The sequence below is a fragment of the Oscarella lobularis genome, chromosome 9 (assembly GCF_947507565.1).
Source record: "Oscarella lobularis chromosome 9, ooOscLobu1.1, whole genome shotgun sequence".
Taxonomy (NCBI): Eukaryota; Metazoa; Porifera; class Homoscleromorpha; order Homosclerophorida; family Oscarellidae; genus Oscarella; species Oscarella lobularis.
The window spans coordinates 1,177,455-1,199,975 of record NC_089183.1 but is presented as its reverse complement, the minus strand read 5'-3'; the positions used below and the strand labels follow the sequence as shown (position 1 = coordinate 1,199,975).

The 22,521-nt window shown below is 46.0% G+C and overlaps 1 protein-coding gene and 4 long non-coding RNA genes across 6 annotated transcripts; 3 read left to right on the top strand and 2 right to left on the bottom strand.

Annotated features, from left to right (window-relative positions):
• The first annotated feature begins 585 nt into the window (after positions 1-585).
• On the top strand, positions 586-2,391 carry LOC136190968 (uncharacterized). Its single transcript, XR_010670693.1, has 3 exons — positions 586-1,280; positions 1,330-1,599; positions 1,654-2,391. It is a non-coding gene; the product is annotated as an uncharacterized lncRNA (long non-coding RNA).
• LOC136190967 (uncharacterized) lies at positions 2,230-2,889 on the bottom strand. The gene is made up of 3 exons (XR_010670692.1): positions 2,800-2,889; positions 2,634-2,741; positions 2,230-2,563 (listed from the first exon to the last, which is right to left on the bottom strand). It is a non-coding gene; the product is annotated as an uncharacterized lncRNA (long non-coding RNA).
• A 1,866-nt stretch (positions 2,890-4,755) lies between these two features.
• LOC136191078 (intelectin-1-like) lies at positions 4,756-5,890 on the bottom strand. Its single transcript, XM_065979376.1, has 4 exons — positions 5,757-5,890; positions 5,496-5,704; positions 5,299-5,445; positions 4,756-5,245 (listed from the first exon to the last, which is right to left on the bottom strand). The coding sequence occupies exons 1-4, from the start codon at positions 5,881-5,883 to the stop codon at positions 4,847-4,849; spliced, it is 882 nt and encodes a 293-aa protein (XP_065835448.1). The 5' UTR covers positions 5,884-5,890; the 3' UTR covers positions 4,756-4,846.
• Positions 5,891-5,950: 60 nt separating this feature from the next.
• Positions 5,951-9,570, top strand: LOC136191227 (uncharacterized). Of its 2 annotated transcripts, XR_010670799.1 has the most exons (6): positions 5,951-7,403; positions 7,457-7,605; positions 7,652-7,867; positions 7,995-8,262; positions 8,325-8,494; positions 8,711-9,570. It is a non-coding gene; the product is annotated as an uncharacterized lncRNA (long non-coding RNA). The 2 variants fall into 2 exon arrangements; XR_010670798.1 differs by having other exon boundaries at positions 7,652-8,262.
• Positions 9,571-9,717: 147 nt separating this feature from the next.
• LOC136191233 (uncharacterized) lies at positions 9,718-10,187 on the top strand. The gene is made up of 3 exons (XR_010670802.1): positions 9,718-9,839; positions 9,891-10,007; positions 10,103-10,187. It is a non-coding gene; the product is annotated as an uncharacterized lncRNA (long non-coding RNA).
• The last annotated feature ends 12,334 nt before the right edge of the window (positions 10,188-22,521 follow it).

Sequence of the window (22,521 nt, the reverse complement as noted above, 5' to 3'; positions counted from 1 at the left end):
GCCAACCGCCGTTACAGACCGGGGTCTAAGAACCGTGAAATAATCTAGCCTCGTGTGAATCTTTTCATCATCTGCTTCAGTATCGCACCAGACCAGCAGAAACATCTCATTGTCAATGTTGCCTTTATCCGTTGATCCGTCAAGAAGCAAAGAAAAAAAGTGCGATTTTTGTATTTGTGCTTTCAGGGCTTCCCTTTTCGCTTCTGCAATGAAATGAATGAATTCCTTGCATGCGCTTTCGTTTAGGTAAGAAGATCCCAAGGAAACACCGTGACTTGCTTCCAATTGGCAGATTTTAGCGTACATTGTAAAAGGAAGACCTTCATTGGCAACAAACCTGGCAATGTCAAATTTAAATTCCATTTTTTTAAGTTCGGTTTCGGGAAGATGAGCAAAAGCTCGCTCGATTGGAGTAGATGGCTGGGGCGCAACCGCTGTCGAACTCACGGAATCGGATAGTCTCCGTCGTTTAAATAAGTTCATAGCGTGCGCATGCTGGTCGCTTTTGGCATGATCGCGAACACTGCTAAGCCTTAGCGAGTCGGCTCCTTCGATCCAGTTCTTTGAGAAATGCTTTCTACCATTGATCTTGTCTTTGAATTCGTGGCAGATCTTACACTTCAGCTTCGTCACGGTTTTTTTGCCACGAACGACAGTGGAGCAGCAGTCCAGCCAGGCGATGGTGTTATGTTCTTTCTCCAGTTCTCGTTTCCATTTCTGCACAGTCGAGAAGTCAACTAGACGCTTCTTCGCCTCACTTTCAGGCCGTTTCTCGGCGGCGTCCGATGTAGCAACGCGCTTTGATGACATACGATCGATGACGGTGTACGATGAATCCTTTTTAACTACGCGACCCGCCGATGCTGCTCAGAAAGCGAAGTCGGGTTTACAGTTGCTTGCAAAACTACTAGGTCTTAGCTCGCGCAAGGCTGTCGGCGAAGCAGAAGCAATCAATGAATGCCTCCTAATTGTTAACAGATCGTAATGAATGCTTGGAACTAGTGGGAGAGTCCAGATAAGAGTTTGGCTTTAGAGCGGCACGCTAGGCTTGCGCAGCTCGCTTTTTCCGAGACTTTTCTTCTACAATATTAATGTTTTAGATCAGCCGGTCAAGATGACCGAACACATCAGGAAGTAGACGGACATATGCAGAATTTCATCGGACAATGTCCGATGACCGACAGTTATTTCGACCTCTGTGAAGTGGTGCACCCTGGGGTCCGAAGCCTCCAATGTTACTAAGGGCATTAGCCAATGTATTTGCCTTTGTGATTTGACCTGTAAGACAATCAGAATCATTTACTTGTTTCTTACCAAAATTTATTATAGCTCACATTCTGCTTTTTGGCCTGTCAGCGCTGGACAGGGACGTCCGTTGCCTCTCGGAGGCGTTCTGATGAACCGCTTTCTGCCATAGTAAACTGCATGTTGACCACTGGAACAGGATTTAGTCACAGTGGAAGACTGGAGCTTTGCCCACGACGTCCACTGTCCTACAACGCAGTTGGTGTTGACGCCTTTGAGATACCTGTCACAGGCTCGTCCAAAGAGCTGTCGCAGATTTGGGCTTCGGCACGTTGCTGCGATGGATGGAATAGGGTGAGAGCGAAGACGATAGCAAAGAAAGGCAAGTAGCCGCTCATTGTTGATTAGATGATGTCCAACGTTGGAATGATTTGATTGGTGCCATCAATGGACAGAATTGAGGCGCTTATATAGCTGGGATCACGATAATACCGCTTCTTATAGGCTTCGTGGGTTAAACGCCAACATGTTGGTGGGCTAGAAGACGAAAAGCCGGCGTCTACGTCACTCCCGGTTTGTTGGGCGAAATCGGGGATAGTGTCTCCCACGCCACGTGATTCGCGAAAACAAGGAAGCGGAGGAAGCAACGGCCGAATAATGTACGGACTGTGCGGAGCATCAAGCGCAATGCCAAATGTATCAGCATTCTCTAACGGCATGGAATGTACGATACTGTATACTAGCTGATCGACGGGGGCCGGCAAGTCAAGAGAAGAAAAGCAATGAAACACGGCTCCACCGACTTGGAATTGCTAGCTTCTAAATCAAACGCTGAAGAATTGAACGTAGCACTCAGTTCAGATACTACATCAAGTCTCGGGCACGCATGATTTTCAGTCAGCAGCACCATTGATTCCAGACGTAGCTCAATGTCTCGAATTTTTCTGTACGTCTAAAGTTCACGGCAACTTGACAAAAGGAAAAGCGCTGCGCTAAGACAGTGTGACGAAAGCAGAGATAATTATTTGCACTGTGTATAGGGAGGGAATGTTATCTCTCTGGTACTGTAGCACCGAAATGGCTACAGACGACAACAAATCTGTTTTGCAGAATTCCTTAGACAGTGAGTCAATTTATATGCAATCAATCCAGCAGTAGATCAAGAGTATACGTCAGACTCGCGCCGTGACTGGACTCTTGGACATAGGTTGTGATCTGCAGTGAGGCCCGTCTTAACGTCAGTCAGCTGAAACTTTGGCCCTGTGGTTTCAAAGACGCGGATATGCACGAACTCGCCATCTCCAAGACCAACATCAACCTGTAAAAAAAGCGAAAGTGAAAGTGCTTTCGTCACTCCTGTATCATTAGGGACGGACGGTGTTCTCTACCGCGATATAGTAGTGGTAGCTTTCTCCCTCTCCAACTTCGCGGATATACTTGGTCGCAACGAACTTCCTGAAACTCTCGCCTACATTCTCTTCCGCTGCCTCTTTCATCTAGAAGTCGCGCGAGGAAGAGAGCGTTTCACATCGACAAAGTGCTATTGACGTCTACCTCTTTGGCGATGTCTTTGATTTCTGCAGTAGCGTCCTTCTCTTCTAAGCGGCGAAACATGCGGATTGCGGATGCGGTTCTTCCCGTAGCTTGGCCTAGTGCGCTACAAAACTGTCTCTCTCTTCCAGGGGGACCACTGCCTCCCTTTTTCCGCCTAAACCGTGATTGTTCTGCTTTCGCTTTTCTTCTGAATGTCTTTATAATGCCTGTCTAAAAGTGGTCGATTTTTGATTCACAGTCCTACTCGTCTTCTAATAGGCTTTCTTCAATGACGACGAATTTTAGGCACCAGAAGCCGACTCGAAAAGTGCCTAGTGCAAATGTCCTAGTAGCTTAGATCTTGTTTGCCACTTTAGCTCTCTTCTCTGCAACTCGTTTCAATGCCGTATCTAAAGTAACTCGCTTGTAATTGGCAACTTCTTTTGCTGGGTAGCATCGGTTGAATAGAGTTTTACCTAGGAAAATCATGAAAATATCTACGAAATGCTAGCTAGCTGTTCGAACGCCCCGCGGCCTAATTAATTAACCTCTCGCAACACTCGTTGTCTACACGGGGAATTTATGTGTTGAAGAAATAGTTTCTTTGATATCATCACGCATTCCGCTCGATCCATATGCATTATTTAATTGCTCACGTACGTACCTCAAGAAAAAACATCAGTAGGTCTAAATCTCAGGCGGTCAGTTAAAAATTAGATCATTTTACTAGGCTATAACGCTAGGAGTTGTCTCAAACGCCAAATCAGCAAAACCCTGATGAAATCATTTATTTCGATTTGCTTTTCTAAAATATCTTACAAAGCCATCTCTTAGTAGTACGTCGAGTTGGACAAAAACTTGCGGTAAGTCCAATTTTTTAGTCTGTTGGCAACATTGGCAGGAAATCTGGGTTTACGCTTTTCGCGATTTGGGCTCCTTTGATTTTTGTGCAGCTAAAATTTCAGTAGCATTAGAAGCCAACGAGAATTAAATCAGCTTAGTCGATTTGAACGATTGATGTCATGCAGGAAGACTCTCTTTCCTCTAGAAGATGCGTTTTTGTAGCTTGATGCAGCGTCTTCACTACAAGACGATGGTGCATGAAATTGAGCTCATTTCTTGGGTGTCTCAACCGCAGAAGTATCCAGACATGAATACTTGAAAGCAATTCAATCTCTATCCCAAGGCGAGAAGAAGATCAAAAGGGCTTGATATTGATAAGCTATGTTTTTGGCGTAGCTAGGTTTGCCTAGCCTTTTTGTTTTGTTTCTATAACAACTTCATGGAATGCCATGGTATCGAAAGCTGCAGTGGTAACACTAGCAATTTGATCACGATGAAAAAATCGATATGTTTGTCATCAGGTCTTCGACACAAAACGTACGTTTATGTTTATAACATTGGGCTCAGCGGGTTTGCTCACTGGCCTCTTCTTTCTTACGCCTGTCTATCTTTACATGTCAGTAATATAAATAAATCTATAAACAGACTCTGAGATTTAAATGCTTTTCTTATTTAGCGGAATCCTAGCAGTCGCGTCATTCTTCTATAATTCTCAGAGGTTATTAGATGAAGAGGGTTATTCTGCTCATTGATTTGCCTTTTTTCTTTTGTTTTTTTGTTAAGGCTACGCGTGTTATGTGGACTCTATTCCTTTTTCAAAACGTATTCATCTTCCACGTGCTCAGATGGCACTCTTGATGAATTATGTGCTTCATTTATAATGCTTCTGACGTACGTGTTCTGTTACTTAAATACGCTGACACGCGCACCAAGCGTGTGTTATCTTCAGGTCGTACTTTAGACCCTGCTTGGCATCTGTAAAGGTAAGAAAAGCCGTGGCTAATTTCGATTTCTAATAATATCAAGTCCAGATTATTTTGAGTTTGTAGCTGCGGAAAATTTGGGAAAAGAGTAACTGTAGAGTTTCATTTGATCGAACCATAGATGGAGATATCTATGATCGAACCATAGATACTGGATGATCCAACGAGAGCGACTTTACTGGTTTCATAGGAAAAGCGCGCAAAGTGCCATGCATTCCAACAAAAAAAGACAATTAATAGTCCTAAAGACGGATTCCAACGGACATCCTTTTGTTTCCCATATTTCTGTGTCCGTTTGCATTAAATGCAATTCCATCACGACGGTTGGTTCCAAAGTCACCATCTGTTCTGTACCATGGAGTTGAAAGGTCATTGCACCAGTGGTTACACTTTTTGTAGCAGTTTGTATAGCCGCTCATAAAGTATCCTGGGTAGTACCGACGTTCATTGTCAGAATTATCACATATCAAAAATTGATAGCGATATTGCGTCGAAGCGGCGCCATGGCCTGTCCAGAAACCGTAAGTATTTCCTGGCACATTGTAGTCGGTGGTTCTTGTGACTATAGATCCAGGAGTGTTTCTAGTAAACCAGGCGGAGAGTCCATTTGCGTCGTGGTCAACATAGAGAACTTCTTTGAACTGGAAGACAGAGTGAATGATGTTTAGGTTTTGACATACTTATTGCTACTCACGGGAATGCCGCTGCAATCGGCTCCATAGCCAACTGTTCCATACGGCTTTTGTGGATTGTAAATCTTCTCCGTTTTCAATTTCACGGCAGTGTCAGTGGTATAGCACATACTCCAACCTCCACCAGCCGTCGTCATATCACAATACACCTATACAACAGTTTGTTAACGTAGGTCTTATTTTAGCTTTGCTTTCTGACCTGAAATGCTCCTTGATATAATGACGAGTCTGGATTTATCCAATAGACTCCACTGGGCAAATTTGGATCATTTTGCTTTATGTCTTTGCATGATTTCCCGGGATTGTTTTTTGTGTTTACAGATGAAGTACTTTCGCCCCTAATTGATCTCCACTCTTTCCCATTGCAGTACATCAGTAGCCCGTCAGAATAATTAAATGCCACAAATCCTTGATATAATAGAATGCTTAGAAGTAGTCTGTTTTAATAATTTAGCTGTACCAGCCGTTTCCAAATCGCACACTCTATAATTGTGACTGTCAGCAAGCCGAATACTTTCAATCCTTGCTCCAGCTGCTAATGCAGCCAACAGAAGAAAGAAAACACAGCTGTAGGGATGTAAAGTCATCTTCGGAGGCCTCTTCGGAGTTTGGCTTCAGAGTAGGTGCGCGCGTTAGACCTAGATAAGACACTTCGTTCGATCGCGAAAACGGCTAGACAACTCAACCCCCAACGTCCCCACGTCTTTGAAAATGGATTCGATCGAAACAGGTGAGAATGGAATTGGCGTTGAAGAATTGCAGACTAGTGATTCGTTGCCGAAACTTGAAGCGAGCGCGTTTTCGTCTTTGCAAATTCGAAGTTGCCTCTAGTAGTCTTGAACAAGCGTCATGTTACTCGTGAGCTCTTCGGATGGACAATAGAACGTATTAGGCGGGCTAAAACGCCTCAATAACGGCTAAAACGTTTGGAAAATGAGTCGGGCTCTCGATCAATGACTGCGCTGTCCTCAATTGAAAACGAAACGAACATTCCTGAGGTAGACTCAAGTAGCCCCAAGCCCTACCTTGTCCTATTTTTTGGAGCACCCCCCAAAACGCGCGGACTTCCCTCGCTCTTATTTATTTTCAATGCGTGAAAGAAAAGAATAGTGCGCAAATCACTTGACCTGAGACAATTGCTTATCAGTCTGTCTCTCTTCCTTTCCGCAATGTTTCGCTCAATGCCAACAATGCCAGCCCTCATCTAGAATGAATGATCATACAGTCGACCGCCGATTATCCGGAATCAGGGGTGTTCGGATACAGTAATCGAAAAGATCGGATAATCGAATTCTTTAAATAATAGTGCAAAAACGAACGATAGCTTTGTTGCCGATTATTATTGCGCGCGTACACGCCGATGTAACACTGGTGTCATAATTTCCGGGTTCGCGACCAACTATCTCCAGTTCGGTTTATTTTGAAGTGTCTGCTAGCCTTCGGTAACACAGACGCCTATTAGTTGGCGTCAAATTTGCGAACGAAAGAGAAAAATTAAACGCCTCCCGTGTTGCGGCCAGTCTAACGAACGCACTTAAAATTAAAATTGACCACGCGACTACGAAAACCGATTTCGGATAATCGGCGTTCGGATAATTGGAGGTTGACTCTAGTAGAAATTTCACTTGTGTCTGACCGCCACAATACCCTAAGACTGGTCCGTGGTTGGCGGCTTTTCTCCGTGGTTGGCGGCTTTTCCCGATGATTCAGCCTCAGTTGGAACTTCCCACAAGCGCTTCACATTTTCCTGCCGATAGCTGTCATAGTATCTATTTTATATATGGTTATACTTCGTCTCCAAAAAATCAGTAGAGAAGACAACGGAGGACAGAGTGCAGTATGTTATAAAATCCATAGCCACGGCACGAAAAGACCCAGGCTGTAGTACCGCTTATCTAACCACAAACAAGAAGTCAACTTAACAGCCTAACATCCTTCCATTCTGCATGCTCTCGCCAAAAGGAACAGACCATTGTGTAGCAAGCACTTTTGATCCTTTGCTACCGCTACATATTTCGAACACGTGGCGAAGCACATGGCCAGAGATTCGCGAGTCGTCTTACTTTAGCATGGCCGTTCGAATTTCGCCAAAGCCGAAATTCAAGAAGTAATAAAAGACGATTAGATGACGTATGAAAATAATTCTTTGTCATAAAATAGGACGTTTTTTCGAGACGCTGCCAGTTTTCTGTCGATTTCGGAAGCCTAAATAACGATTCTCGGTGTTCGAAGAGGAAGCATTGTCGTCATGTTTGCCATCCAATCTCCAAGTCTCACCGACGTCCAAGAGCAGCTGGACGAAGTCGCACGTATACACGTGTCTAAAATTAATCTGATATTTATTATTTTCTGCAGATTGATCAGAAACGTGTTGCTGATAACATCGATTTCTCAATGGCATCTCAAACCGGCGCTTTGCCTGCTGATGAATCCGATGAAGGCTTAAGCAACATTGGTCTAATTGTGGGAGCCTCGTGCGGTGCTGCAGCCGCTCTCATTCTCGCTATAGTCATCGTTGTCGTAGTGAAGAAACGCAAAGGGGCGAGTCTAATTATTTTCACTTTATAAAACGTAAACACAGTGGGTCCTTTTTACTATTAGTCTTCGAGATATACGTACATGAATCAGGGGAAGTATTAGAACGGGGGGGAAGGTTTGCCCGCGGAATTTATGTTCTAACCAACTTTTGTATCTGTAGTTGTGTGCGCATGTAGCTGATCTGTTGTTGTAGCGCGGGTCCGGGTCGCGAAACCGGATGCTAAAGCAACACGTACGTGACGTAACAACGTAGCAATGTTTGGTGTGTGGTGAATAGCGTGCGACAAGTTTCCTCAAATCCTCTGTCATGGTCATGGCTAGATCCTCCGTCAACTGCTATACTATACTTATATTCATCAACTCTGTTTGCCTTACGGCCGGCGGCTGGAATCAGCCGAAGTGGAGATGGACGCCACCGTCTCCGGAACGTAGGAATTCTCTCTATAGAGACTTTGATATACGCATTACTTTGCTCTCTTTATAATTTAAGGATGTGTATCGCTGACGTCACCGGCTCACGGAACCGTCCACGTTGTCGATAAATCGTCGTTGGCTCGGCCGCGTATCGCCGACGCGACGTACGCGTGCAACGACGGCTATACGTTGGTGGGAGCGGCGCGTCGATACTGTGCAACTTTTTGGCGAGGTTCGAGTGCAAACGTAAGTCGAAAAGCAAGCGCATGAGAAGTGAGAAGGGGTACAGTAGTAGGGTTCGCGCCGGACGCTCACGTCCGGTCGACGGACGCTCTACTAGTAGAGCAAACAAAGGCGTGGTGGCGCCCTCAACATCTGAACCTAATTTTAGTTAATTTATTCGAACCCCATATTGTGAGGAAGCCGTAAACGATGCTATGATCTTTCTCTCTTTCCGTATAGCCATTTACGATCCTCAATCGCCGGACGAGTGTACGTTTTCACCGGACGGGGGTAATTGCGTCTTTTTCAACAGCCGTTGGAATGTAGTGGGTTAGGATAAAATTGTTACGACGCTGAGTAGCGACAGCGTTGATTTTGGCGTCGGAATAAAAACACCACCAGAATCGACACACGAACAGAAACAGTTAAATTCCCAACTGCGCCGTTCAAAAACTGAAGCGATCCGTTGCAGAAGAAATTCCCTATCACGCCAGTCAAGTGAGACACGACCCCAGTTTAGGGACGACTAAAACTACAACGGTTGCTGCTCAACTAACGTGGAACGGAGTGGACGCGAGCTTTCTATACGAAAAGTTTGACGTGGGCGTATTGACCAAATCGAATGCGAACAATTTTGTCAAATTCCGACTTTCGTCGTCTGGAAGTGGAATCAGGACCCTGGACTCTCTTATCGTCGCCGCTCACTGTCTTCCCAATCATCTCGACGATGTCGGTGACGTCAAGGACCGTACGCAGTCCTTTCATGTGAGTTTTGCGAGCGATTCACGTTTTGTCTGTCTCAATTTGAAGGACACCGTCACCTGTTCGCGCTTTACTCTGCGTTTTATTGCCTCCGTTGACTCCATCGAGGGTATTGCGTCAATTCGAGTCGACCCGGAAGGCGTTTATCATGATTCATCGACGTGTGTGCACGTCTATAATACCAATGGCTGACACTACAAGTGAACCTTTTAGTCTGTTATTTTAGGACAGCAGGCCGTGTACCCCGCGAATCATGTGAATTTTGTTTTTGTTTTGTTTAGGCTTGTGTGCCTATACTGTGTTTGCTTGTTAGGGTTAGGGTTTAGGGTTAGTAGTATCATGGTAGTATGTACTCCATCTATCAATCATGTCTAACCCTGCATGAGCTCCCTGCATGTCACTTCCTGATCCTAATGCGTGCGCTAAGCAAAATCGAAACCGATCGTTTTCTCTCGTAAGGGAATTATTCTCTTACGCGAAAGAGGTTTCAGCAGCACAGCAACGCATTTAAGAACTCAATTCCTGCTTTCGCTTCGAAAGGGATCCTAATTCGATGGCCGCGCCGCGTCTCGTGATCGAGCTAGGCTCCTCCAGCTCGTAGATGGACGTGAGAGGATTTATTCAGGCGTAGGAACGTTAGTTGTAGTCGATGGTCTAGGTTTTTGAAGAGTCCTGTGTCGATAAGAAGACTCTACGTCCGTATACGTCTTGTGCAAACTTTTGCTTATCTCATCGAAGCGCCGTGCGAGCAATCTTCGCATCGCGGCATTTTGGGGTACACTTCTTCGCAGGCTTTGTAGGTAGAGTAGCAGCAAGGTCCCGAAGAAGCGCATGTGTGAACTTTGCTCGGTCTGATTATTTTTGGCGAAGGTGGCGCCGAGGCAAATTGCAGCAAGAGAGACGACGAGAATGAACTTGTACATGTTCGATTTTTGCGACGGTGGACTGAAGAGAAAGAGCTACTCGCGCTGCTCATGTGTGTTTGCCCCCTCGAAGATAATCTCTAATATGCTTAATTAATGTTGTTGGCACTTCTTTCTGAAGTGACGCCAATCTGTTTGAGGCGGGCGAATCATTCTGCGCACAAGAGCTAATAGTACTAGTATGGAAGTGAGCGCAGCGCCACGCGCTGACACTCGTGCATTTGCTTCTTCTGAAGTAAGCAAGAAGAGCGTACTTTGGTACTTTGCGTCCACAAGTCTCTCCACCCACAGTAGTCTTATTTTTTCTGCAGAAAAAGGAGGTAAGCAGGAATGGGGCACGGCACGGCATCCAGCACGCAATTTCTCCAAGAACGCACGGACAGCTCTCGCTCTTATAATCTTTATAGCGCATGAAAATCTAGTTTTCATGACGCGTTACGTGTTATATTGATAAGGATATGGAGTCGCTCTTTATGCGCAATCGGATCGAGATGTGCATGGCAAATTCTGATGCAAGAATGATTTCGACAATTTTACGCACACCCACGCGCACACAAAAAAACATGCAACAATGTCTCCAGAGACCATGATTGGCTTCTCAGCTCCGCACTCCGCAGAAACAAATAACCAACGAATGGGTGTGTGCAACCACCAATAAAGCTTCCACAACAGCAACCACCGCAATACAGCATTGCACGAGCTTAGCAGAAATGAACTTCTTCGAATCTTGTGCGCAGCACGAACACAATTGCCGAAACAGATTCTCAGAGCAAAAACGATTCACTGCAACAGGTGAAACACGCAGGATAAAAGGGCGCATCATGATCGGGGCGCTTGGGCGGCGGTATCATAAGCGGTTCAAAATGTTCATTACACGCAGCACGTTAGTGTCTCCACTCAGATGATCTTTCATGACGTTGGTGTGGTGACCGCCGTAGCAGAGGGTAGACGGAGAGGTGATGAAGGTGAGCCTTCGATCGATTGAGTTAATTTGTTTGCTGATTGTTGCAGCCGGTTTGTACTCCTGCTTGGGAGGATAAACCCGCACCATCTGACGCTGGGGGGAGGGGAATTGCGTAAGAATGACGCGGATAGTGTCGTAGATCCAACCTTAATATAATTTTAAAAATTAGAAAATTTCATGCAAACTACAGCTGACTGTGGTCTAGTTCTTTATAAACGATATGCGTCTCCCCCGATGCTGTTTTGGTGCGATCTCAGAAAACCGCGGCATTTAGGCGATCTGGCTCAATACTAAGGCGCACACCGTTGAAGCTGCGGAAAGGATAAGAATCCGTCCTCAGATTATGGAAGGCTCCGCCTACACAATAAACTGACCTTCGCGAACTGCACATGAATTACTTCATTCGCTGCACTTGTTCCAGAAGCTTTCTGCGTGTAGTGATCATCAGTTCATGCAGCTATACACAAAGTTAGTTATAGGGTTCAGATGTCGTGAGACATGCAGGTCAGGGATCGCTGTCGTGCCGATAATCAGCCACGTAGTCTTGCCACACAAGCAACGTTATTTCACCGATCCAGGGCCGAAAACTAATTGCATGGTTGTATACACGAGTTGCTGAACCCGAAGCAATAGCTATTTTTGCCTTGTAAAAACTCAGGTGCATGGAACGAGGAGCTGCTGCAACAAATCTACGCAATGCACCAACTTTTTACGCATACATGAATTAACCTACAGCAGCGAACATATAAAACATTGCAAGAAGACAGAAACCATTCAGAGTTTTGTCAGACTTCTTCGGCTTGAAGTCATGCATGCACATCTCACACTCTGGTTTTATTGCCATGAGTGTAATCTCCATCGGCGATCATGTCGTCACCAGCATCAAGGCAGGATATAACATATTCGCCCAGTTACCAACAATGCCAGTCTCTGTTCCGATTCTTTGGAAAACAAATGTAGGCACCTTATTTCCGCTCCAGTAATTTGTATATCCGTTTCCGGAGTCGGTAGCAATAATAATTCCGGTTCTTGGTGCATCGTCCTCGGAGTGCGTGAGTACGCATGCAATGCTTGGCTGGGCCGATATGTTGAAAAGCCACTTCGCACTTCCCTTGTTAGCAGGTGCCTCTGGTCCGGGAATGTAGTGAATGTAATTGTTTCCCGCTTGAGACGTTTCCGCTTCCCACTTTCAGAATCTCTTCTTCAGAACCGCCCACTGGATAGTACATGGCTGCGTTGTCTTTGAACCAGAAGTATCCAATTCGGGCAGACCAGAAATATTTCGTTACAGGTGTTAATGGTTTGCGCGCTGTTTCGGGATTACTTCTGACACAGTAACCAACCATACGAGAGCAATGAAGCAATTAACCACAAAACGAGCCATTTCCTCTGTCAAAACTAGAACACAGCTAGATTAGAATCAAGACGCTCGGATTCTAATTTTAAATCTCCCCGCATGCCTCCATCCAAACGTACTGGAAAATCTTCGCGGAATCTTGCAAGGTGAGGTGAACGTCTGTGTTTGTCGTGCAGCTGCGCAGACTGAATCCTCTCTCGCAGACACTCAAATTTTGTAGTGAACGTTCGTTACCAAGGATCTACGCCCTATGATATAGGGCGTAGATCCTTGGTAAGGACATGACGTAGTTGGTATGATTTTATTGGTCAAGGTCAACATCTCCCTAATAGGATTTGAACTGAGTGCTCTGTCTGTCTGGCACATGATGGCTTCCTTCTAAGCTGTGGGTCAACTTTCCACTCATTCAATTAGCCAGCTGGCAGATACAAATCAAACGTGAACCGACCTCGGCCACACGCGAACAACCCGTAAATAGAAGTTATCTTAGGTTATTACAGCGCCATTGCGTAGCTGACTGTATATCGCTTGCATGAAACTTTCTGTTAGAACCTTTCTTGGTTACATGTTGGACCAACTTCGTTAGTAACGTGGACGAAGTGCGGCGAACAGGCGTGCTGCCTTCTACTGACAGGAGCCTGCCAGATGGAGTGACAACTGATAAGAGAGGATAGTGTTCTACTGACGTCAACAACGTAGTTTACATTCGCAGGGTCTGCGCCTCTAGCAGCTCATTGGCTAAACTCAGAGAGAGGTGTTATTCTTTATTTAATTGACTATCGATAGAAGGGTGCCAGATCTAGACACTCAGATCTAGATAGACATGCACTCACAGCATGGTGTTCAACTGGTATGAGAAGATTCTATTACGTCAACATAGAAACCGCGTCGTTCTTCCATTACAGTGCCGCGGGTCCTACGAGAAATCGGCGCCCCACTCGTTCGTGCATCGATTCACAAATCCACATAGCACTTGGGATGATGCAGTCTGCATGGGCATGCATTGGGATCCGAAATACGTCTCGGATGATACGGAACGCACTTGCGATGGCATTCCGCTGCCATGACGCCCAAGGCAACGTTCGTCACCGACTCGGGGCATTGAAAACGGCGTTTGCCTGTGGGCACGTGTCATCTTTCGGGTCACGCGCGTTTAGCTCTTCAAAGTCTTCATGAACAATTTGAAGTCGGCGCCTAGCTGTGCAACGTCAGTTGTGCCAGAGACTGCTACAGTACTGAAAGTTTTTCCGGCTCTGTAACGGAACTGCTATTCGAGTTTCAGTAGGTGCAATGCTAACGACTGCACCGATCAAGTAGTCAAGTACTGCAGAAGCCTAAATTGTTTCTAAAGCAGTTCTAGCTGTTCGTACGGACGGAGCTAGGCGTACGTTGCAGTACGGCAAGTCGCAGTCTTTTGGTGAGCATCCGGGATTCCCTTCAGCTTCGAACAATTCTCTCCCCAGGTCATCTCCGCTTAGCAAAGCCATCCTTTGCTTTGCGGCATCCTAAACAAGCACAAACTTTCTACAAGGCAAGCAGGTGTAGGCATTGGCGTACCTCGAAGCGACCCGTTGTCGCAGCCGAAAAATGCATGGTCTTTCTCGTAACCCGCGTATAGCTGTACGCGACTGAGGAACACTCGGTCTCCCAAAGTTCGATTCGAACCGGTACAGTGGAATTGTGCTGTTCCCTTCGCGCAAGAACGTCACTAGCTGTGCTTTTAAGCAGATGCTTCGATGCTTCGGACGTGCTTCGGTATTTCTGCTTTACTTGCTCGCGGGATCGCACTCGTCGAGAGGCGAAAGATAGTACCGTAGCGCCGGCGTCTTTTCGAAATGGCGGACCTTCGATTATTGGATCGAGGCCCCGCGCGAGGAACCCGACACAGCTTGAAGAAAATCTTGGTCAATTTACTTTGTGAGCAGCTATGACTTTTTCAAGGTTCATAACCGCAACTATACACCTACCTACCAAAGAAGCGTCTTATAGCACATGAATTCTTCATCTTTTCTCTCTTCACCTGTCTGTAGTTCTTTACAATATTTTTGTGCGCCATTTGCTCAAAACGTGCGAGACGCGTGAAGTCAAGCTGAGTTGGAGGATATGACGACGTCCTCGCAAACCGGCTTTGAGACAGGTTTCGATCAACTAGTATTACCACTTGTATAACAATAGAATAGCGATAAAAATAGTAGTAAAAGGATGAAAAAAAGTGCTACGTTGTCAGGAAACCTATTCTCCCTCTGTTCTAAATGCAAAGCCCACAAAAAATTTAAATATATATAAACACTGTATATATACTTTATTCGACTGACCATTGCAGCGCGCAGTTCTCCCGCCGGGAACGCACGGACGTTTCGCGCTCTCATGATCTTCAACTAAGATATGCTCCTACCGTCTCGTGCACCACTTACATGCAAACTCAAGAGCATTGATACCACCGCCCGGTCAGCCTGCGGTACGCCGACACTCGTGCTGGTAGATGAGCACAGAAAAAGGACGTGCGCAAGAGCCATCAAATATACTTCTGTTTCACGATACAATTACAGTTATGAGTAGTCGACCACATGCAGTCAGCTGCAGTCCGGCTACCGTCAGCTGCGTAGTCCCGTCGGTGCAATGATGAATGAAACGGAAGAGTCACCTTGCTTGAAGCGATAGAAAGGGATGTCGAGTTTCGAAGACGCCAGCTAGCTCTAATCCGACTTGACTTTAGAGCCGACCTCGCTAAAATAGAGATTGAGCCATGAAGTCTCTCCCCCCAGTCGTATTTTTTTAATTAATTAAAACGATGCCGAATAGAGGAGGAGGAGTTAGTCTTCCTACGCTCTCGGAAACCCGGCAAATTCTCATGCAAATGCTTTCATTTCAACAACGACAACGACAGAGACGTCACATGCACGTGTGACGTAGAAGACAATCCTCGGGCCATCTTCTCATTTCTCCGCAGTGGCAAGTCACGGGTTGCTGAGGGCCGAGAACGGTACAATGTCCGAATCGTCCGAATCTTTCACCACAGCAATCGCTGCTTAGCGGCATTTCGGGAAACACTGAATTGCAGAGGTCGAAGCCAGATAAGCAGCACCGAGTTCCCGAAGGGGCGCAGCGCGGACTTTGATCGGTCTGATTATCTTTGGCGAAATTGGCTCCAAGTCAAAGGGCAGCAAGAGAGACGACCAGAATGAACTTGTACATATTATTCGGTTTGTCGCGACGGTAGAATGAGAAGAAAGAGCTACTCGCGTTGCTTATGTGCCACGACGAGTTTCCGCCTCGAAAGATAGGTGACGCTCTTCTCACGGAAGCGACGCTGATCTGTTCGAGGCGGTCAAATCATTCGCCACACACAAGAGCCAGTCCGGAGCGTGAGCGTTTGCGCCACGCGCTGACGCTCGTGCATTTTGCTGCTTCTGATGTAAGCAAGAAGGGCAGATCTGCATCAACAAGTGGCAATGATCTGTTTTATTCCCATGCATGCAAAGCACTCGTTAGGTAAGAGAACTACTGTAGCCAGCCTGCAGCACGCTGAAACTGGCGCATGAGCAAAAAAGAACGTACTCTGCATCCACAATTGCGCCGAACTCCCCAGTCCTGCGCTGCACGTGCAAATTGCAGTCATGTGTGGTCGCTTGGCTAGAAAAAGGCGGGGGAAAAAAGGACGCCGAGGGATGGTTTGCTCTATCTTCGGGAAATGAGAACGTACTCCATCTGATGCTTTAGGATAGGGTGAGAGGTAATACTTCTGTTTCATCACGCGCAAAATGTACTAGTAGTCGACCAAAAGATCCACCTCGTCTCGTGATCGAAAAAACGGCTACGTCAGCTGCCTAGTCGCGTGGGTGATTGATGAAACGGATGTTCGCGAGTCATCTTTTATCTTCTGCTTTTGAAGCGATAGAAAAGGATGTCGAGTTTCGAAGAGACGCCAGCTAGCTCCAATCCGCCTTGTCTTGAAAGCCAACGTTGCTAAGTCTCTCCACCCGGTATAGTAGTTAAAACGATGCCAAATATAAGGGGAGTTGCTCTTCCTCCTCTGTCGGAGACCCGGCAAATTCTCATGCAAAGACTTTCATTTTCAAGATAACAACAAAAAAATAACAACAACACAACATCTACAAAGACGACACATGCACAGGCTTAGTCAGAGAGTCCTCGGGTCTTTGTCACAGTAGATCTACTCCGCAGACGCAAGTCACGGGAGGTGGGCCGAAACCGTTGCAACGTCCGAAGCGTTCACCACAGCAATCTTCGCATCGTGGCATTTTGGGATACACTTCTTCGCAGGCTTTGTAGGTAGAGTAGCAGCAACGTCCCGAAGAAACGCAGCGTAGACTTTGCTCGGTCTGATTATCTTTGGCGAAGGTGGCGCCGAGGCAAATTGCAGCAAGAGAGACGACGAGAATGTACTTGTACATGTTCGGTTTGTTGCGACGCGGTGGAATGAAGAGAAAGAGCTACTCGCGCTGCTTATGTGTCACGGCGTGTTTCCGCCTCGAAGAATATCTCTAATATGTTAATGTTGTTGGCACTTCTTTCTGAAGTGACGCCAATCTGTTTGAGGCGGGCGAATCATTTTGCGCACAAGAGCTAGTATGGAGCGTGAGCGTAGCGCCACGCGCTGACACTCGTGCATTTGCTTCTTCTGAAGTAAGCAAGAAGAGCGTACTTTGGTACTTTGCATCCACAAGTCTCACCACCTATACAGTAGTCCTATTTTTTCTGCTGAAGTGCGAAAAAAGGAGGTAAGCAGGAATGGGGCACGGCACGGCAGGCAGCACGCGATTCCTCCAAGAACGCACGGACAGCTCTCGCTCTTATAATCTTTATAGCGCATGAAAATCTAGTTTTCATGACGCGTCACGTGTTATATTGATAAGGATATAGAGTCGCTCTTTGTACGCAATCGGATCGAGACGTGGCAAATTCTGATGCAAGAATGATTTCGACAATTTTATGCACACACACTCACGCGCACACAAAGAAACATGCAACAATGTCTCCCGAGACCATGATTGGCTTCTCAGCTCCGCACTCCGCAGAAACAAAAAAACAACGAATGCATGGGCTGATAGGGTGTGTGCAACCACCAAAGCTTCCACCACGGATTCTCAGAGCAGAAATGATTCACTGCAGCAGGTGAAACACGCAGGATAAAAGGGCGCATCACGATCGGGGCGCTTGGGCGGCGATATCATATGCGGTTCAAAATGTTCATTACAGCACGTTAGTGTCTCCACTCAGATGATCTTTCATGACGTTGGCGTGGTGACCGCCGTAGCAGAGGGCAGACGGAGAGGCGATGAGGGTGAGCCTAAGCATTGTTCGATCAATTGAGTTAATTTGTTTGCTGATCGTTGCAGCCGGTTTCTACTCCCGCCTGGGAGGATAAACCCGCACCATCTGACGGGGAGGGGACTTGCGTAAGAACGAGACCACAGTCAGCTGTAGTTTGCATGAAATTTTCTAATTTTTAAAATTAAATTTAAGGTGGATCTGCGACGCTATCCGCGTCAAGATGCAGCAACCTGGAGGACTATGAGAAGATGTAGAAACACCTTCATTAGCCGTCTATATCAATATTAATTATACATGATTCTATAGCCTGTTGCCAGTTTCTGGACTAAGAGTGCTACTGAAATTATGTTCCTAATATCACAGCCTCATGGGTAAATATATTTATTATATATTGTGCGTACCCACGTTTTCTTTACTGATTTAGGTTTAGATGCATTGAATCTCTGGCAGATGCTTTTACGTGGCCTTCGGAATTGATATGTCGTCATGATGTCGTGACGTGACACCATATAGGCCCCTCATTTGTCTTAGGCTATAATGACGTAACCGTGTGACGTGTGCGTACTACATGCACAGATCGTGTATAATAAATACTTGTTCGCGTGACTTCTCACGTGATTTATTGCCTATTTTTTGCGCACAGTAAGAGCGTGCAGGCTCGCTCGCGTAACGTTTCCAGGTGGTCTAAGCAGAGGCGCGCATCGTCAAATCGCTGCAAGCCCCATCGTCTGCGATCCCGCGACGCGGCGATGACGCTGTTGACAGCTAACATTTTCAGTTTGGCTATTATTAGCTAATCGAATCACTCGCACATGCCAAACGCGAAGCCACGGGACGCCAGCTCGCGATCCCATTTGTCGAAAGCGAGAGACCTCGAACGCACAGCTTTCACGCGCAGAGCTCGAAACTCTCATTCGCGCACACACGACCCCGACGGCGCTTGTTCGGACTCATTCCGCCGGACAACGTGGCGAGACGACGCAGCCACGATCGCGCGACGCGGTAAGCGGATCAATCGTACTCGCTTTTCTTCCATTGAACGATGAATCGATGTATTAGGCTTCGATATCGACGAATCAAGCGCGCGGGGAGCGATTTCACGAAGCCGACTGCGCGAAACGGTAGGCGCAACGCGCTTCTATCGACTGCCTTCCGCGATTTTCACGATCTTTAGCTCGTTCGCGTGCGAACTCGATTGTCGGATCGACGCGGGGCCGAGAACCAAAATCTCGTCGAGCGGTCGAAGGCGCAGGCAAGCCGGGATTTTGTAGCTCCCGTTTCGCTCGCGTTTTTTTTCCATGCGTGTTGTTGCTCGAGTGTGGGTGCGTGTGAAAAACCCGTAGGCCGGGGCCCCCAGGCGCATCCCACCCACGCATCACGATAGATAGCTAATTTCTAAACGGTAATCGGCCCCTTTTCGAGTTTGTCCGTTCTCGTTGTTCGTATGCGTCTTTGTTTGTGTCTCGCGTTCGTTCGTTTGTCTTGTTCGTCTTTCGCGAGCGGCTCTTGTAAGCGACTTTTGTAGTTAGAGGTTGGCCGCTCGCGTGACGCTGTGCACGTGCGTCACACTAGGTTAGCAAGCTCGGCGCATTTAGGAAGCTAAACGTAGACTATAGGAAGCCGTCCATTGGAAACGAGTCCATTAAGGGTCCTACATTTTTGCTAATTCGTGCAACACCTTTCCGACCCGCTAACCGTCCCTATATCATCATTTTCATCAATTTCAATATCAACAATTTTTCAATTTCAACAAGAACAATTTCATCAATATCGTCAACATCAACAACATCAATTTTTTCATCAATATCGTTAATATCAACAACATCCATTTTTCATCAATATCATCAATAATCGTAGTGGGTGGGAGGGATATGGGCCCCCGCGTGTGCATTTACCTGTGTACGTGCATCTAATATAGAATTAATTATTTGGTCTTTTGTAGTTTCTGCCTTTTTTGTAGTTTGATCAATTTTTTGTAGTCAAAATGTGAGAAAAAAGTAACGTTAGTGTAAGTGGCCCTTGGAGAAGAGGGCCTGAAGAAAGAAGACTGACTGGGCTGGGAATGGTTGCCTTGGACGGCGACATTTTTTGGAAGAACACAATGGAAAGCATGTATGTATGCATATTATATATAGCATGTATATTTTATTATTAGAATTTTTAATAATCGGTTTTCTCTCAGTCACTACTCAAGCACCAAGAAAGCGAAAGCTCACGTGACGTCAGAAAGTCCAAGTCGAGTCTGTCAAGATCAACATCACAGGCAAGCCGGGATTTTTTGTAGCCCCGATTCTTTAGTCATACACAAGCGTCGTTTTGTGATTGTTTACTTGTTTGTTTGTACGTGTGGGTGAGTGTCTGAACCCTTAGGCCGCGGGCCCCCAAGCGCATCCCGCCCATGCATCACGATAGTTAGGACTAATATCTAAACTAGCTAATCGACCCTTTCTAGATTTTTCCCTATATAGATTAAGATGTTTGTCTGGCGAGCGGCTCTTATAGCACCCGTTGTAGTTAGAGAGGAAAAGCCGCTCGTTGTGGCCACGTGGTTCGGATTAACGCGTGACGTCACAATAGGTAGTGAAGCCCAGTGCATTTAAGGAAGCTAATCATATAGGAAGCCGTCCACTGGAAGAGACGTGTGCATTAGGGGTCCTACATTTTTTGCTAATTCATGCAACACCTTTTCGACCCGCTAACCGTCCCCATATTATCAATTTCATCATCAATGTTTTCAAATTCATCAATGTTTATCAATTTCTTCAAATTTATCATCAATATCATCATAATCGTAGCCATCATAATACATGTGGGTCCCCGCGTTTGCATTGTCCGTTTGTGCACGTGCACCTTGCATTGTATGACTGGTTTTATTTATTTTCTACTCCTTTTTGTAGTTTTATATGCATTTTTGGTGGTCTAAATGGAGAAATGTTCAGTAATAATAGTGTAAGTGGTCGTTGCAGCTGGCCTGAAGAAAGAAAAGCTTTTTCAGAGAGCCCCTGAAAGATATAAGCAAACAGACGCCACCTCTCTCATTGAACGACACACAAAGCAAGCACAATCTCACGCCCACCGACCTATAAGCGATTGACTACGACTCTGAGAACGACATAATCAAGACTACGTGCGAAGCAACTGGCTTCAAATAACAAGAGTCCAGACGGATTTATCATAGCACAGTAGAGCACAGGAGCCGAGCACCTGGCTTCAAATTAACAAGAGTAAAGTCTAGATAGCGCAGTAGAGCTCAGGAAAAATAGCACCTAAAGAAAGTCCGGGCTAAAAATAGAGACATGAGGCAGTCAATGTTTGATGTATAGTTAAATGCTTCCGACAGTCCGCCCATGTTTTATCTAGAAGTGTGGGTAGCTGTTTGTGAGTCGATGTTTTGGTATTAGGTACGTGCTTAGGTGGAAGTATGGGGTCAGTATTGATTGCGGTAGAGGCGTGAGTTGAAGTAGGGGAAGACGGTGTTTGGCCGACGCTTCGGTACGAGTTTGGGTGAATGTTCCATTCATCTCGCCTGTACTTATCCAGAAAATACGAGTAGACGTTTGTATGTATGGATCGATGTTCTTTGCGGAGATGCTTAAGTGAAAAATAAGGACGCTGACTCATACTTTTGCTCTCAAACATTAACGCAGAACATCAATTTATTACCTGAAACGTCTCTTTGTATTTCTAGATACAGTGTCGGGTGGATGTTTTAGAGCGTCTACTCATAGCTTCGACCCTAGCGCCTGCCCGACTTCTCTTTCCATGCTTCTCCTCATTCTTCTGTCCAACAAATTTCTGATCCGTACTTTTACCTAACATGTGCACTTTTACTGGACATCAACTCATACCTCTGGATAACGTATGCATGTGCGAAAGTATGGAACGTCTAGCTATGCTTCTACTCGAAGCAAACGTTGACTTCCTAATTTCGCTGGGATACATCTAGTATGTAGGAAGCCCAGCATTCAAGCAGCAAGCAATACCTGTGTCCCCAGAAAAAAGCCCGGCAATAAGTCGACAGAATACAGACAACATTTTCTACAACAAAAGTCTAGTAAAAAGCTCTAGCAGTGGGACGAGAGAATCTGCTGCACTGACAGGAGTTTGAAAACGAAAAGCCTCCTCCTATGAGAGTCCAGCAAAGAGCTTTACATTCTAGTATACACGAAGAACATACACAGAAACAAGTGCTGCGGTAAAAAGTCGAGGAGACAGCGACCACGGGCGTACGTTCTGACCCGTAGTACACTCTGGAATCACCAACAAAAGGAGCTCAGCAGTTAGCAAATATTGTGGGCAAGCCAGACAAAAGAAACGGAGGAAGTATTTGACTTTTCGTGTGGAGTCGATGATTGGATTATATTGGAGGGTGGGAGAGAAGAGAGAAGCCAAGCCAGACAGGAGTCAGAAGGATGCACCTGGGGGGTCTAATACTCTATATTGAGTATTCTTGTTTGCACCAACCCCCCACCCCCCTCCAGATAAGTCACTCTATTGTACATTCATCTAATAATACCAACATTCTCTCTCTCCATATAGACCCACCGTGGAAACAAAAATGCGAAGGACACCGGAGATGAAGACGAAAACGAAACAATTTTTTGTATTTATAAATAAATAAATAAATAATTAATCGCGCAGTTTAAAAAATAAACTACATACGTAGAAATTGTGAAAGAAAGCGACCGCGACTCCTCAGGCGCGCGCGAGGAGACGCCTGGCGCGCCGCCGTGCCGTCCTCCGGCGCCGT

Bases quoted from the DNA above. Each gene is read 5' to 3' on its own strand.
- LOC136191078 (XM_065979376.1), bottom strand. From the start codon at position 5,883: ATGACTTTACATCCCTACAGCTGTGTTTTCTTTCTTCTGTTGGCTGCA. The intron at 5,446-5,495 runs GTCAGAAAGCAA...ACTGTTGTATAG, and splicing joins TATATCAAGGAGCATTTCAG to GTGTATTGTGATATGACGAC. The intron at 5,246-5,298 runs GTGAGTAGCAAT...TCTGTCTTCCAG, and splicing joins CCGATTGCAGCGGCATTCCC to TTCAAAGAAGTTCTCTATGT.